This window comes from Tauraco erythrolophus, chromosome 3 (assembly GCF_009769465.1).
Source record: "Tauraco erythrolophus isolate bTauEry1 chromosome 3, bTauEry1.pri, whole genome shotgun sequence".
Lineage (NCBI taxonomy): Eukaryota > Metazoa > Chordata > Aves > Musophagiformes > Musophagidae > Tauraco > Tauraco erythrolophus.
The window spans coordinates 63101493-63119835 of NC_141467.1; the positions used below are offsets into that span (position 1 = coordinate 63101493).

At 39.3% G+C, this 18343-nt stretch overlaps 1 protein-coding gene across 2 annotated transcripts in view; it reads right to left on the reverse strand.

The window, feature by feature from the left end:
* Positions 1 to 2817: 2817 nt before the first annotated feature.
* The window catches only part of TOX (thymocyte selection associated high mobility group box), a 228600-nt gene continuing 213074 nt past the window's right edge, over positions 2818 to 18343 (reverse strand). For both annotated transcript variants that reach the window (XM_086608669.1, XM_086608668.1), the window contains exons 7-9: positions 13671 to 14057; positions 5443 to 5594; positions 2818 to 2854 (exon numbers count right to left, since the gene is read on the reverse strand). In XM_086608669.1, coding sequence (XP_086464795.1) covers positions 2818 to 2854; positions 5443 to 5594; positions 13671 to 14057 — 576 coding nt within the window. The remainder of the gene's footprint in view (positions 2855 to 5442; positions 5595 to 13670; positions 14058 to 18343) is intronic.

An 18343-nucleotide genomic window follows, 5' to 3' on the forward strand; every position in this document is an offset into this window, starting at 1 on the left:
ACATTATTTCCCTTGATTTCTATCGCTTTGACAGATGTCTTTATCATATTTATTTACTGTTACTATGTCACTTCAATGTGTAGGTTGCTTCATTCCTGTGTGCTTTCTCATTATCATCGTTATAACAGATGGTGACTTGCAAACAGTGACTTGGGTAGATGTGTTGCTGTGGTGCCTAAGCCACAGTACTTCAGCAAAGGATGGGGCATATCTTCATGAACTCCAGTGGAGTTTCACCTGCTTAAAAAAGGATCTCAACCTTCTAGGCTCCATCTTCTGACGATTTGTATCTGTCAGTATGCAGCTGAAAACAAACAGCAGATCGCCCTTGGCTGGCAACCATTGCATTTTCCCAAGGTCAGACATGAAGAACTGACATTTCTGCATCGAAGCTGGATCTTTCCTTTGGAAGGAAGTGGATTCAACATAACCTTGGTCAAAACTGCTGCTCTTCCAGCATAGCTGTCCCATCCAAACAGTGCCCAGGCACAAAACCACACTCAAACCACCAGATGGGAAACGTGCTGCCTGACACCACAGGTTTCCCTTCTTACAGACTAAGAGACACCAAGTAGCCAGAGGTTCATACAGAATAAGTATTTTATTCATGATGTATTTTTTTATTTACATTAAAGTTTTATTGTATTTTGAACTCTGCTTGGATACTGAAATTAACAACTTTATGTGACTGCGCACCTGCTCTAAAAGAAATTGAGATAACAGTTCTTTTCTGTAAAAGAAAAAGGAAAACTGCCTGTCAAAATCAAAGCTGATTTTTCTCATCCCTAGTAATTATCTTCTTGCTTTAGAATTAATATGAGTGGAAAATGTAGTTTAATATAATAAATAGAAGACATTGGGCAATTAGTAGTGCTGGTATATTTTTAAAGTACTAAACAGACAAACAATAAACTGTGAATTTAATCACGAGTTCTCATACAGTTTAAAGACAGGAAAATTAGAGCGCTCAGCTACAGTCATTTGAGTAATCACATCTGATCTGCATTATTTATTAGTTATTACATACCAAGTGATTCCGATTGTACATTGCCTGAAATCATTCCAAAGAAGTATACCTTTGTTTCTTGTTTGTTTTGTTTTTTTTTTTTTTTTAAATCAACAGCATTGCATAATGTGCATTTTATCTGAGTTGCTTACTTTATTTCACACAGAAAATACAAATCAGTGGTACTCTCCATTAATTGGACAGGCATCCAGGATGAAATCCTCCAGAAATTTATTTTCAGAGCTATCCTTGATCCAAAACATTGACAAAATACCTTCTTTTGGATTTTTTTATCCCTTTCTCTGTGGCTGTTGAACTTACTTACCTTTCACTTTAGGATGTACTTGTCATACACTACCTAAAACTCTGTAGGACCTTTTGCATGTATAATAAAATGGCTGAAGCATATTTGGTAATATTTCTGTTGGTAATATTTTTATTCCACTCAACTAATTAACCAAAATTGATGAAGTTTCAAGAAGCAGCATTATGCAGTTTTATTCAGTTAGTTTTGTTGGTTCAAGTCTTAGTTTTGGGCAACATCTTGCTACAATACTTTAAAAAGGGAATTACTTAAAATACTTTTTTTTTTTTCCTTAACAACCATCAAAATACAGAAATAAGTATAGGTTACCTTAATTTTCTGCCAGTAAAGCAGGTTTGGTGTTATATATGTCACTGTAAAAACTAAATAAAGTATTCACATCAGTTGTGAACAATTTGTGCCAGCAAAAGTTAAAGCGTCAAAGAAACCTCTTTAAAATGCTAACAAATTTACTTACAAACACCTATATTTATTATTTCATAAATAGGCGCAACAGGTTCCATAAAAAAGATTAAATACAGACACAGTATGAAGAAACAATAATACATAGCCATATGTAAAGGTTATAATTTAGCTGTCTCCAATCTGTTTCTGCATCTAATAAAATATCAGGTAAGCATTTGGCAGTTTTATACATAAAAGGACTTAAAGGGCGTTTACTAACCAGTACACATAAAGTGATTTTCTTTAAAAAAAAGGAAGTATTTTTTAGGCAGTACAAAATAAATGTGTTTGCTCTTTATCAACATTAGGGTTTTTTCCTATTTTTTTGTTTTTATTTCATGAGACAAAGCCAATATTTTTAATTAATATAATTTGGGAATATTTCACTTTTTTTCTCCAAATACTTTGAAAATATAGAACTATTAGTCAGTTGTTTAAAAATGAAGTAAAAATATGAATGTTTGCCAATTTAACCCTTATTGTGAAATCAATAAACTGGAATGAGCCAGTTTCAATTACAATTAGCTACAAAAACATTCACATTTTATACTCTAGGAGAGTGTAACATAGATGCTATTTACAAACTTGCTATGACTGCTACATCAAGCCATTTAAAAAGTCTTTAGTAGTTTCATATAAACACCCATTATGAAAAACCAATGGAAAATCCAGGACTTTTATCCGAGACATCTACAGTTGCTAAGGCAGTTACTATCGCAGCACTTCACAGCAAAAACCAACATAAAATCTGAATGGTCCAAGTTTCCTTCAGGGAAGAAGAAAAGCAATGTCCGTTAAAGGATTTCAGGGTGAGGGTGGAAAGGAGAAAGAAAGAGAAAAAATGAGGGGGAAAAATAAAAGAAAAAGAAAGAAGCAAGACTATTTTTTCCCAGGGTGGGTGACCCACAAGCTCAAATAGTCCTAAGTGCTTAGCAACTTGTATTTCCTAATAAAATGCAGAACTGCCTTGACTGCATAAAGCAATCCATGATGAAAAGACTTCCCTGCATTCCTCAGTGGAAAGGAGAGGTGTTTCAGATTTTCAGGTAAGGTAGAGTGCTTTGTCCCTCTGCATGCCCCTGTTCAAAGAGAAAAAGAACAAATGTGATTTTTTTAAATTTGTCAAATTTTTAGTCCTATTCTTCCAAAAAAAACCCCTACGACCCTAGTGTATGTCATTAATTCCAAGCATATCACTGAAGTGCGGTTGCATTACCACAGTAATAGCAAGAAAAATCCTAGAGCCGCAGCGGCAAGTAGCAACCCAGAGACCACAGCTGGCTCTAAACTACACAGGACTGGGACATGGATTTAAGCCCTCGTTTGAGATCACCTGTGCTACCAGGTTGGTAGCACTGACTAACTCTCTCTTACAAACCGCATAGGTACAGCTCGGGGTTTAGCACAGGTCTCGGAACGATACTCCGTAAGCACCCGATATGATGTGGCCACTTTCCTTAGAGGGTAGGAGCACTTACACGACCGTGGGTGCCAGCCATTGATATCTCTGGCCTATTTTATTTACTAGTACAGACCTAGCCAAAACGTGTTGGGTTGGCAGGTTCAGGTAAGCACGCACAAGGGAACACTAGACGCTTCTGGCAGAACCAATCGACTCTCTACTGGAGACCAGGCTCTACAGGAGACCTCCCACCAATGCACTGTGTCTAGTACACTTTTACATTGAGTTTTTCCTGAGTTTTAGCTTCAGCTGAAGCATACCAGTTCAGAGCAAAAAGGAGTCATTTAATATCAGTTGCTAATTCAGAACAGTCTGTAGAAGTCAGAAAAAAAAAAAAAAAGAGTAGAAGCGGCATCACTGCTGGGCCTTGGTTCACACTGCAGAGGTTTTCTGGGAGAGAGGTTTTACTCTCAGTCTCCTGCTTCCCTGGCCAAAACCCAGGCACCAGTTCTGTTCTTCCATAGCTTTACAGCTTACTTGATTTGGAGTCAGGGAGCAGCCCAGAGCGAGCTACGCTGTACCAGCAATTTATGCCAATGTTATAGCAGAGATAGGTTAAATCCATGCACTCGGATTCACAAAGACGTATCCACACAGGGTATATACAGGATCTGCTCAGAGAAAGCTTCTGCTGATGGAAAGTTACACCCAGTGGGCACCTAGTGGGCACTGCTGGCAATGATTGCACATTGCTTTTCCCAGAAGAGACCAGGAATCAAAGCCACAGCTGGCTAGGGCCCGTTTCATAGAACCACAGAATGATAGAATGTTTTGGGTTGGAAGGCACCTCAAAGATCACCTAGTTCCAACCCCTCTGACATGGGCAGGGACACCCTCCACTACACCAGGTTGCCCAAAGCCTCATCCAACCTGGCCTTGAACACCTACAGGGATGAGGCAGCCACAGCTTCTCTGGGCAACCTGTTCCAGTGCCTCACCACCCTCGGAGTGAAGAATTTATTCCTTATATCTAATCTAAATCTGCCCTCTTTCAGTTTAAAGCTGTTACCCCTTGTCCTTTCACTACGCATCCTTGTAAAAAGTCCCTCTCCAGCTTTCCTGTAGGCGCCGTTTAGGTACTAGAAGACTGCTATAATATCTCCCTGGAGCCTTCTCTTCTCCAGGCTGAACAACTCCAACTTCCTCAGCCTGTTTGACAGAGGACGGTCTATTCGAGCTCTGTTTAAGTGGATGCTAAACTGTGTGGGCTGGGTAGACTCCTACAGAGGCCCGTAGCATAGATCAAGATGTTATGGTGGCAAAACACAGAAGTGAGACTGTTCTGCTGAACAAGTGGGCAGGTCATGGGGCAACAGTGATAGGTATGGGGGAAAGTGATGCTGCTGTGCAGACTAGTTGAAGTCTGCCTCAGTGTCAGCCGGTTCTAGTCAAGCTGTTATTCTGAACTAGTAACCAAAAAAGACTTTTGTTCAGTTCTAGTTTGAGTTCCAGAAACACTTTAAAACAAGAATGCAAGTGAAATTATCAGTTCGAGTAAACGGAATGAGTGAAACTTGTCTTTAGTTCTGCTTTGTATTCATTTGTCTGGGCTGAATTTGACACTTTGGCAGCAAATAAAAGCTTTTTTCTGTCTTTGCCAAGGTCAAGGAGAGGTCAGGCTGATGGGCATGTTCACAAGGCACAACATCTATCATTTAAAACCTGAAAGATACCTTCTGTTTCGAGTCTTAAATTTTTCCAGGAAGTTCCTGAGACTGTATCACAGCTCCACAAGGACAGGACAAGGAGTAACAGCTTTAAACTGAAAGCGGGTAGATTTAGATTAGATCTAAGGAAGAAAGTTTTTACAATGAGGGTGATGAAGCACTGGAACAGGTTGCCCAGAGAAGTTGTGGCTGCCCCATCCCAAGGCCAGGTTGGATGAGGCTTTGAGCAACCTGATCTAGTGGAAGGTGTTCGTCCCTGCCCATGGCAGGGGGGTTGGAACTAGATAATCTTTAAGGTCCCTTCCAACCCAAACCATTCTATGATTCAATAATTCTATGATTCTATGATTCTATGATTCTGTGTATTGAAAACTTGTTGTCCCACAACAGTCTAAGTGCTGAATCAATACAGTGTCATCACAGATGCACTTCTGAAATACTGTAGGGAAACAGGCAACAAAGGTGTTTCCAAATTCTCTACCAGATCCTTGTGTCATGAATGTTGCTCAACACAAGGTGGCATTCACTGGCTGCTTACCCATTACTGCAGTAGTCATTATTCCAGTCCACAGTCTGTGCTGGAGGATTTCTGCACCCTGAACGAACATACTCCATTGCTTGGGTAACAACTTGTGCAGCTGTTGATGTTGGATTGATGATATTCTGATAATCAGGCTGAAGAGTAAATCCCTAGAGGAGAAAGCAAGTACATTACTATGTACAGAAACCAAGCAACAGGTTGGCTGCATTAAAAAAAAAAACACAACAAACGGTGTGTACTGTGAAATGGTAGGATACTTATTTTCCAGCTCTACTTTAGGTTATCAAACTTAAAATAGGAAAAAAATTTGTAGGTGCTTCCTAAGTTTTTAAATCTTTCTTTGGTTTGAGAAAAGAAACACTGCCAAAACATTGTTAGCTATTACACAGTCACAGGATGGAACTAAAAGGAACAGAGCAGAAACAATTCAAAACCAAGAGAACAACTCAATCAACACTGGGGCAAAAAGGTCTGTTTGCTCCTTAAAGCTTCCATTTAGATTAAATGTTAAGGACACACACAAGTCATTAATTCCCAGAATATGCAACAGAATCTTTTTGAAGGATGTAGGCAGCAGGTGGCTGACTGTTTTATTAGACTACACCTATTCACATATTGTTCTCAAAACCCTTTTTCTTCATTCAGTCACAAAGGGACCATCTGCTGCTTCTTTTATTTGTACTTCTCTCTCAACTAAACAGAAATTCAACCACAGCTTTTTAACAGTTGTCAGACTAATGTAGTGAAAGTAGCACAGAATAACTCGCTTTTTGAAACCAAGAACACAAGGAAAAAAAGTGGATGTTACAAAGAGACATCTAACCGACTCCCTGAAATATCTGTCATATGAAAAGTCATAATAATTTTTAGCTCTTTTGATATAAGAGGATGTTTAAATGCTGTGTTTCAAAACCAGGAGAACAATTGAAATTTCAAGGCTAGTGTATCTGGTTCACCCTGTATAAATGTACATCATGTTCCTGTAAAGTTAGAAGAACTACATTAGGTAAAAGTATGTGAATGCTGTCCAAAAGCAATCGAAGTCTGCTGAAAAAAACAGACCAAACTCCTTCCTGGGGCAAGGGCACTCAATTTCCACTCAAGTTAACTGGATGTGTTGCTGGTAAATCAGAAACTGAACTCGAACCAAGATACCTAGTTTGAAAATCCACTCCTTCTGGCCAAAGTCCACATACAGAACAGAAAGGATTAAAGCTCTTATCTTTTAGTTTTAAATTCTAGTGGATTATGTGTGATTGCTTCATATACATAGCCTTCATTAAGACAGGAATTTTGAGGAGAGCCGTGTTTTTTTTCTACAGATTTAACAACTCAGCCACAATACCTTTAATCAAGATAAATGAGTATTCTCAGTTTTAAATCTGGCCTCAGTTTCTGCCTGGCCCCCTCCAACCCCAGAAATGAGCTTCCTCGAAATATAACATGCCACTTCCTTCTTCACATCCCTCTTTCTTGGAGTCTTATAATCCGGCTCTTCCCCGGTTGTTCTGCCCTGCTGTGCCTCTCGTGCACCATCACCTCACTGCACTCATCCTGACTGTGGACTTTCATCTAGGTCATAAATGAGTGCAACTTTCTTCCATAATCTCTTCCATATGGAGAATATCCCAAGTCACACCTCACTACCTTACATGCTCTCTGAAGCGTCACTTTGCCCCTGATAACTCCAAGAAACAGACCATTAGCAGCAGGCAAGTTCACGAGCTGAATTCAGCATCTAGTTGTCATGTAACATATACTGCCCTGCTAGTAGGATAAAACACCACCCATGGTGACTGTAACCCCTGTGCTCTGTACACAGCCTTTTCACCAGGCTCTGAACCTGCACATCAGGCTACATAAGCAACCCCCATGCCTGCAACGAATCCAAAAGAAACTGTAATTGAGCAGACTTCCCAATGACTTTAATTGGAGTGTCGTGTAATTGGCAGAAAAATCAGATTTATATATCACCATCATCATTTTTACACAAAACATCACCCATAAGGCCTTTCTAATTTAGCTGTAAGAGGAAACTAACCACAGAAACACATCCTACCCTGAGGCACTCAGGTTTACTTTTGGTAGCAAAGCCCCTGAGCGATCTCTTATCAGTCTTCACGAAACAATCGTACATACAAGAAAACCACTATACGGGGCCAGTAACTCCAGCAGTGCTGTAGCGAGGCACGCAAGAGTGCAGTGCAAGCAGGCACAGAGACTCAAGTACTTGTGCAGCAAGAAGAAACAGTTTCCCCAAGTCAGAGAAAGAGACCATCAGTGCAATATATGTTCAATTTCTTCTGAACTTAGGACAAATAAATAGCTTAAATGTGGGAGGGTGGTCCCATGGTTAACATGTCAGCTTGGTACTGGGTGGGGACTTAGAGTCCTGGTTTCACCTGGGAAAGAGTTTTCTTCCTAGTAGCTGGTATAGTGCTAAGTTTTCAATGTAGTATGAGAATAATGTTGATCACACGCTGATGTTTTAGTTGTTGCTAAGTAGTGCTTATAGTACGTCAAGAACTTTTCAGCTTCCCATGCTCTGCCAGCGATGAGGTGCACAAGAAGCTGGGAGGGACCATAGCCAGGACAGCTGACCCAAGCTGGCCAAAGGGATATTCCATACCATATGACATCATGCTCAGTACATAAACTGGGCTGAGTTGGTCAGGGGGTGTGAGGCCACTGCTCAGGAACGGGCTGGGCATCAGGTGGTAAGCAATTGCACCGTGCATCACTTGTATATTCTTTATTATTATTATTATTATTACTCCTTTCCCTTCCTTTTCTATTCTATTTAACTGTTTTTACCTCAACCCATGAATTTTACTTTTTTTCTGATTCTCTCCCCCATCCTACTGGGGAGGGAGAGAGTGAGCGAATGGCTCTGTGGTGTTTAGCTGCCTGCTGGGTTGAACCACAACACTTATTCTTGTCTTTTCTCAGGTTTTCTGTGTGACCACAGACAACTCGCTTGGCTCTCTTCAGCGAAGCGTGCATGCACGCGCGCTTGGACTGAATCGATACCTTTCATGTCAAGGTTGGCACCACGGATCCAAACTTAATTCTCCTATCTGCAAAATAAAGGGTAACAACGCCTTCATCTTGCAGCTGGAAAAGTCTGTTTAGTTTACAACCACCTGGGATTGGGGACTGTTTCTTAGGATGCGTTCACATGATAAATTTTAATGTGGTGCAGAAGTATCTGAGCCAGGCTCCAGCTCCAGAAGCAGACTGACCCATGGGCTGTGCAGGCACATCAGCGGGCAGGGGACAGCCCTGCATCTCTGTCCAGAGGCAGCACCCTGCACTGGCCAGCACCAAGCACCAGCCATCACCCACCCTGGCTGAGAGCTTCTGGAGCACCAGCAGCAAAAGTAATAACATGGGTGTTGGAAAGCATGCTTGTTAAGGCAAAATAATTTAAGAAACCTGAACTCAGTATGAAGGACTGATAAAGTACAGTGATGTTTAAAATGTAAACAATAATTACTTCAGCTTTTTCATCACCAGAAAAAACCCTGGAAATGGAGATCGGTACAACAGAAGGACACAGCCTTGTACCAGGCTTGTAGTAAATATTTGTGTATTATTGATGTAAGTCCTTAACAAACAATGATGAAATAAAAAGTGCTCAGAAAATGAGTGCTTCGAGGTCTAATTAAACAATGCTGAATGTTTTTGCATTGTAATGCTCAAGAGAAAATCACCAACTGTTTTGCAACATGCCTAGAATTTTAAATTTCATTTTCTTGTTCCAGATTGAAATAAAAATAGGGAACTTGATAAAGATTAATTCGATGTCAGGAGGGACATTTGCTCTTTAATTAGATTTCTGTAGCCCTAGCAGTTTCGTTGTGCCACTGTAGCAAGTCCTAAAAAGCCTGCAGCAGAACTAAACAGTGATCCTCATCTCCACACTTTACTGGGAACTAATTTCATTTCCTGCCTGTCTGGAGAGGTATTTTCAACAGGCATCAATGTTTTTGTCTTCACAACTGATTTATTCATCAATCTCAATGTGATATTTTAAACCTTTAAATTACATCCAAATCCTAAAGCATCTGTTTATTACATGAGGAAATTGAAAATCTGTCTGTGTGATATCATACAAAGATTTTTCCTTAAGGTTATAAAGGAAGTTGACAGATATTAATGATTTTTTTTTTCTCTTGACCTCATTCGAAGACAAAGCTTAACAAAAAAGAGGAAGAAATCTGGACAAATACAGCAGAGCCCTGAGTTTACTCTATATAATATATACCAGAAAAAATGAGGCTATTATTTTTGGCAGGCTATGCAATCATCTTGCTGTATACATTTATTTTCCAAAGGAAAAGAAATACCTCAAAGTAGACTGAAATGAGTTATTATTTCAAAAAATAAAATGTGACATACATTAATCTTCTGCTTCTTTGTTATGCATACACTTGCAGCCATGGTTACTAGACATTAAGAATCTAGTTTTGCTTGCTCTACCTGTGAACCGAAGTGGGACAGAGATTGTCATGGGACTCACCATCCCACCCAGTGCTTGGATGAAGGATTTTGAGCCAGGAAGGAGATTCTTCCATAGGGCTACTTAAAAGGGTTCTTTAACAAGAACTGGGAGCCCGTATTTGGAAGGGAGCGAATCCTTGGTCTCATCACTCTCCACACCAAACAGCACAGTACAACAGGCTGGAGAGTGGGATACGCTAAGAAAGAAGCCCAAATGTCTGTCTGAGTAGAGAAAGGAAAAAATGACTTTGCAAGAGAAAACAGGTCGCAGCTTCAGATGCTATTTTAGCCTGAACTTTGGAGAAATCATGCTGATTTGAATGACAAGGGTTAAGATTCAGATCACCTGACTGCAAGTAAAAATTAAACATCATGTTAAACCTAAGAAACAGACTGGAGAGATGCAACTCTATATCAGTTAAAAAATATTACAGTGATAAGGTGCTCACATGAGAATTAAATGAAAGGAAAATTGCACTCTTCTAATCTACTGTCATTCTTTCAGTGTGTCAAAAGCAGATGAAATAAAAACTGCTGCACTAGTGTAACAAAGTAAAATTCTAACATAGCTTGTATTAATAATATTTAAGAAAAATACAGTATATTTCAGAATTAGAAGTCAAATATAATGAAATTTAGGATCTAATTTAAATTTGAGAATAGAACTAAATTATCATTTTTTACAGTGTAAAGGATTGACACTGTAAACGAGCACCTCAAAGGTCTACAGTAGTGCCTATTTAATTTATTCATTAACTGTTTCGTAACAGAAAGGAATAGAGACAAAATAGTCTACTTTGCAGAGGTTAAAAGACTTTTAGATAACTAAAACTAGACAAGATTGTTTCAAAGAACTTAAAAAATATTTACTAATACTAGGCATATGACCAAAATGCTAATATCCAAATTTACTTTGCCTTGTGCATTTCAGAACAATTTTGATGCATTGCATCAGCTGCGCACTCCACAGAATTAATTGATTTTAAAAACAACAGAAATTGTGCAGTCACTGAGGATTTTTGGCTACTAACACTTCTGATCATCTGGATGTTCTGTAGTTTTTGCGGACTCCTGGAGGAGACTGCCTTTCTCCAGCTGGCAGTCTCTTGGTTTGGCAGCTGCACGTGTGCAGGCAAGGGCTGCTGGACATGGAGGAGGACGTGCTGTTCCCTATGGAGCTGATGAAGATCAGCTCATTGTCCTGGCAGCAACGGGGGCAGAACTCTCTCCCCAGGTCAGCACTTCTTATCTGTCCCTCCTCAAAGTTATGCACACAAGAAGAGTTTGCGGATTTCGCGCACAGTGGTTTTGGAGAACTGTGTCCCTCCCTGCCAGGGCTGAGCTCTGGATTTTTATGTGATCTTTCTTGGAGCTGGCAGTCCTTCAGATATACTACAAGCCAGGCTTTGATAAGAAACCATCCTCCCTTTCCTGGAGAAAATGAGTGACCAAACCTCCCAGCGCCAGAGCGTTAAAGCAAGGGATCTGTCGAGAGCAGGGATTCCCCAAGTCTGCTACTGTTGAGTGTCACACTAATAAGCCATGAACTAATTCAAAGCTGGGCACTGGGAAAAAAAAAGATAAAAAAAATAAGAACCCACTACCAGTGGGATCTGTGACTGCTGCTTCTAATATATCCACAGCTCAGCTGCCTGTCTGCAAGGGTGGTGCCCACCCAGGGCAGCCTGAAAACGCCTGTGGTAGAAGGCTGCTAGGAAGCTGTTGACAGACTTGCCTGTTAAGCTTCACATTGCAGTGTGACATGAGAAAATTTACCTTGTTTCTTCTTAATTAGTTTGTTTAGTATGAGTGGTGGCAATGTTTCTGAAAAGAAAAATGTCTCCTGTGGCAAGTCATGCTGTAGGGAGCAGGATGTTTATTAGTTTGTGTTCTTGCTCCTTAGATAAATTGGATGCCCACCGGAATCTTTAGAAAAGGCTTAAGGTGGCCACACCTTTAGCATGGAGGAAATCAAACAGCTGAGGGAAGAGGAACTGAAAAAAAGTTGAATTAAATGCAGTTATCACTTCTGCTTTATCAGACTACATATTCTGCTATTCTTCTTGGCTGTCTTTTTATGAGATGGAGTGGTGAAGGAGGCCTTTACTTTCAAGTCATAGCTTCTTGAATTCTTGCTATGTGCCTCCTGGTGCCCAGTTTGTCCTCTGTGCTCTAATATAGTATGAAATCCCAGAGATATTGATTTCTAACATCTCTTGAGTAGGTCCAGAAAGAGTCATACCTGAGACACTAGACAGGATACCACTGTTCTGCTCTGGCATGGCAAATCACAGTGGTGTTAGTACACTTATTGCTCTAAAATGGAACACACTTTTCCTTTGTCTTTATCAATATCACTCTTTGAAGGAAATGGATTCTATATTTAAACTCAATTCGCAAACTGTGTAAACTGTTGTATGTTAAAAATAAATAAGTAAAAATATTACAAATATTCCAAAATATTTTTATTACATAGACTTTCCAGAGCTTAAAAGTTGTATTTCTTTGAAACAAAAGCAGAAGTGTAAGAAACATAAACTGACTTGTAGATGTTCCACAGTGCTTAAAGATGAATGTAGTTAAGATTGGCAGTGTAGCATTTCAACAGGTCATAAGCATCTGTCACGTTGCGTGAAGCTCAGAAATATCTCACCATGGTATCTTTATTATAAGCATCAGCCTTTCTGACTAAGGAATATGAGTTTGTAAAAATATTTAAGCTAACCTTTGATAAGTTTAACAACGGAGAGCAGGAACACAGAGGTAGAGTATGTTTTACTTTACTGTACTCAGTAAAGCACAGACTCATCATGGTACAGGTCTACATACGGACTTCTAGACACCTGTTTTCTACAACCTAATGCCTTGTGTTTTCTCTCAACCTAGAAATAACTCAGCAGCAAGTTCATGACTATGTATTATCAACCAGAACTGACAAGTTTTGTGTATACAAATTTTGTAGATTCTTGCAGCTCCACCCAAAAAGTTTTCATTCTAAAGCTTTTTTGCAAAGCAAGATCTTATTATTGATAGTCAGATCTCATCCAATACAAAGGGAAATTTTCTCTCATGAAATCAGCAGAGTTAATCTGCTCTAACCCTCCACAGGTCTGGGCCCAAAAGTTACAATATTATGATTGGCCTGCATTCATTCAGATTTCATAGGAAATGTATTGAGAATCAATTATCTAAAACATTGAGAATGGAAAAAAAAAAAAAAAAAGGCACCATAATGGGATATTGGGGACAGCCCACTTATTTCCAGTAAAAAAGAAAAAAAAGATATGCCTATCAAGCAAAACATGTTTAACACAACCCGTGTTGCTTCATGTTGCCTCTGACTTCTCTGTGTCACAGTGAGCAAAAGGATAACAGCCCATGCTACACTCACATTTTTTTCTTGACATGCCTGCCTTTTGTTTGTAAAATATGTCTCCCCAAGATGTAACATTTCACTTATATTCCAGGGTACTCCCAGATTTGTAGATGGATCTATGGACACTTCTATTTAAAGGATGCCTCCTCCAAATGCTAGCACAAACAGTTCCACTGAAGATCTCCATCATCTAGGTAAACTCATTCATTTGTTCTTGCCTTTGAAAGACTAAGTCCTCAGACTACATTACCATGGCTCTGAATCTCTCTCACTACGTCAACTTCTGGATGATTTTTTTTCCTAAAAAACCCCACATTTCCCAGACAACTGAAACGCTCAAACTTACTTGCTGCATTGTAGGTGAATGTAAAGCAGACTGGACCTGCATCGGTAGCTGGTTTCCAATGGACTGCTGCATTGAAATTGGCTGGTGTTGCTGGATGTTGAGATGCTGGTGCAGAGGGGGGCTGATCTGAAGAGGCGGCGGTGGGGACACAGCCATGTTTGCTATGGAAACAGTCACTGGCATTTGGTTGTTGGGCTTGGGCGCTATGTTCCGGGGGATATTGGCATGCATGGCAGTGATGTGAGGATTCATTCCTGGTTGTTGGTGGTAGTGGGAACTGAGGTACAGTGCAGAGTGAGCCTGGGCAGGCCCATGAAACACAGACTGCTTTGAATTCATCATCTGAGGTTGCGGGGAGGCTTTAACATCAACTGGTTCGCTGTAGCTCTGTTGAGAAAAACAAAAACCAGACAATACTTAGAAACTACAAAAACAGAAGCTGCTGTTCTCCCCCCTGAAGTCTCTTGAAGAGTCTCATTATGAGTAAAACACATATCTGGACCATCAATTTGTTCTTGACGTGGAGTTTGGTGGTTACATTAGAAAAATAATTAATCCCTTTTACTTTACACATTTCTCTTCAGTATTGTAAAAAAAGAATTTAGCCTCTCTGCTTCCTGGTCAAGCCTGACATTTTGCTTTTTCCAAACTTGGAACTGCTGTCACTGACCTAATAACCTACACAACAAAGACAACCAAGCCTGTCACATTTGTTCAAATAAGCAGCCACTACTATTGCTATCAAATTTGATGGCCTAGTTGAAAACAGATTCAGGAGGGTGGGTTCCAGAAAAAGTCTGCAGTGATCTCATTTTCCCATCTGCAAACCAGGGATAAGAATTTCAGTGTCCTTTACCATTCACACTGATAACTAATAGTGCTTTATCAGTTAGCTAACGTGATGAAGAGGCTAAACCCCATCAATGGTTGTTCTATTGCATGAATAAATATGCTAGGTGCTGTGCTGATACCTTTATTTCAAAGTATTGTGTGTGGAGATTCTTTCCACACCTGTATCAGACATGTTTCATGAGCTATGCATTCAGAAAAATAAGAATATTTGGAATAATTTCACTTTTAGTAAAACTTCCTTTGTTAATCCAGTTCACAAAGTTCTGAAAATTCTGTTTAAATGCTGATGTCTATATAAATGTTTGACTGCATCAGACACGGGGAAGCAATCTTACTAAAGCTGGAAGAATACTGCACAGAACATCAAGAAATGCACAGATTTAAAAAAAAAATTACGGTCTATCTCTACCCTGATTTCTTAAAGCTGCTAGCAATAAAAAAAACACATTAGCAAATGTGAATTTTCATAATACTCTTTGTTCTAATATTTATAACTTGTTAGATTTTATTAAAACTCAATTTGGTGTTTCCCATACTCTGTTTTCTTACATCTTCTGAGTGCTACCTTTGTGTGCTCAAATAAATGATGAAAAAAATTTAAGAAATAACTCCCATGAGCTTATAGGTGGGAATCATAATTTGCAGCTAAGTCATACTGGGATTAATAGCCAGTGAAAGGTGAAACATGCTGGAAAAAAATGGCAGAAATGTCCCTTTGCACAAAGAAGTCACTTTGTCAAAACAAGGGCTGAAAGATGCACATATGCCCTTATTCTGTGACCTCCATGTCATGTTTGCTCAGTTTACAAGTCAGAGTAAGTTTCACGTTACTCTCAGCACTCCAGGGTCAGTGAAGTCTATTTGTATTCTTTCTGAAGGATGTACCGTCACCGACAATCCGCTGACATGCATGTTACCAAAATTGCTTCATTATATGTGATCATAAAAGATGAGAAAGATAACTTCATTTTCCCTAAGTATAACTGCAGTTCCATTAGCAAAAAATCCCTTGTTTTGTTCAGTAAACTAAGGACAATTAAATGGATATGATAAAACGAATGCAAATCTCTGCCTCTGCGGATCTGCCTGGCTCTGCTTGCATGTGGGTGTACACGTGTGCCACATGTATTATATGCATATTTGCAGGATTCAGATACAGACATAAAAACTCACAGCTAGTAAATGATAAAACCTGAAAGTAGATGCAAAATCTGCCAGTTTTTCAGTATTATTTTTAAAACACTGAACTAAATGTTCAGGACAACATGAGAAATATTTTCCTCCTCTCTTCCCAGTTATATTTTTATGACACTCTCGTGAGCGTGGAAGAAAAGACTGGCAAGTTTGCCAAAATTTCAGAGGTTCATAAGAAGGTTTGCTAATTAGCAGCATGGGCAGGACCCTCCTCTTGAGTGTCCCAGGCTTTTTACACATTACAGGATGTGTATGCTGTATTCTTTCCTGACAAACTCAAAGTTTTACTGAGAGCATCGTCCCCTCATGGAAACAGTTTGCCTTTCTGTGATGTAGCTGGTAGGCTGTATCTGGTCCAAGCAGGGATAATTGCTCCAGAAGTCTCTAAAGGTAGATCAGTTAAACAATCCCTCCTGGTGAGAAGGTATCAAAAGGCCTTTGTGACACTATTTGTGACATACTGATACATAACTTCTGTTTCACTTGTGTCTACAAAGATGGTGCCATAGACCTCTTTAACAAAGATACAGTGATCCAATTTAATTATTGGATAATTCTGAGTTCACTCGTAAGTGCTGAATGCATGGCCTGTACTGATAAAATTACAGGCATATCAGATAGTTAGTATCATTTAATACTTCAAATACCGAATTATGTTAAGAGGAATTGTACAGTCTCAAGCCAGAGATGAAAAACACTTGCTTTACCTCTGCGAAGAGTGTCTGTAAAGTGATCAGAAGGGACCATACCAGTTGTCTCAAGCTATCAATCAGCTTTCTATAAGTTTCACTACCTCATGGTCCAGTGAAAAGCACATCACTTCAGTTTCAGACCGAGTATTTTGCTGTTACTTAGGACGCTTTAAATCATATGTGATCGGAAGCCAAATTGTCCAATATCAGTGTAAAACACATCAATATTATCAGTTACTGGGAATCTTGATAAATGAACCCATTAAATGCTATTCTCCAGCATACTGCACTTTCAGCTTTTTCTAAGGCTGGGTCAGAAACAGATTTTTGTAAGCATTGCTGAAGCTAACAGAATAGGTGATGTAAAATATTTTGGCTTTGTTATGTCACTTTGCTGTGAAATATACCAAGAGGTATATATGATGCATAGGTCACACTATTATTTTGGGCACAATTACTGCTTTCACAGCTTTGAATGGGCATTGCACCTGCACAGTACGGCATCAGACAGTCTTAGATAAGACTTCTATTACGGTACAACTCAGAATAAAGAAAGAAGGGATTTGATTAGCCAATATGGGCTTCAGGTGCGCAGTCATGTTCCCTAACTTTGTAGGTTGGAATTCAGTCAATTTTCTCTTGCCTTATCCAAGGAGAAGAGAACAGAAATAATTAAAAAAAACCCAACTCTTTAGTTAATTAATCTGCCCCAAACCAACACAGACAATTTACATCTCTAATTTTTGGCATGAAGTTATAGGATACAATTCATTTATAGCTTTACGCAGTGGAGACCAAAATTAAAAATCTGTACACACAGACCACCAAACATTGAAGCTCAGTATCTCCTACATGCGACAAGGTCTTCCACCAGATGTGGAGTGAGAAAATGTTTTATCACTACTATCAGCAGTTCGCTGGTGTAGACCCACCACTAGAGGGTGACAGAATATTATATTTAGTTAACGGTAGGAAATAGTATTGTACACATACATCAGCGGATACACACTAGGACCACAAACTAGCTTTTCTTGACAGTCCTTTATGCTCTTTGAGTAGATTCTACTTGTTCTGGTCAAAGTGTTAGTCTAAACCTTTCCAGTTCTTCATAGACTAGGAGTAGGGTTTCCTATTGACCTGCCTCTCCATCTAACATCATCATCTAATACTGTTGCCTAAATTAAAAAAAAAAAAATCAGAAGTTGAAGACAATGTACGTAGGCCAAGGCAGTGGAATGCTACAAAAAAAGTATGACTGCCCTTTAGGCACAACACAAAACTACTTTTTTTTTTTTTCATAAGAATCTATTGTTTTACTGGAACACAAAGAAAAAGAGGAAAGATCATTTCGAAACCCAAACAGAAAGAGAATGAAAGTAGAAGAGACATAGGGAAAGGAAGGAAAGAAAATAAGCACTACTCTAACTCTGATGATAATGAATATAATTATATTAGCTAAAAGTACTGGTGCATGACCCTCAGCCCACAAAATGGTTCTACTTGTATCATACTTTCAAGGAAATGTGTGAAGATACAGATGAGTGATGTTCTTCAGAGAAAGTTTTGAGAGTTGATCATCTTACAAAAAATTTGAGAAGTGCTGAATCAAGTTCTTCCATCCATTTTCACCAAACTCATTCTCTTCCTTCCAATTCAAGAGAAAAGTGAACTTTCCCATCCACCTTTCTACCCCCTTAATGTGTGTCAAAACTCCTTATGTATAATTGCCAAATTAAAGGATTAAATTAGGTTAAGGGGTTAAGCATTGCTCATCCTGTAGTGATTTTTTTTCTAAGGAGAACTGATCTGGGACCAATGGTCCTTCTTATCACAGACTGAATTCAGGCACAGGGAGAGCGTCAGTTTCTTTGAGGACAGTGACACTGGGACTTCTCATGCCCCAAAAAATCCAACCCACTCCTACAGTTGAGAAAT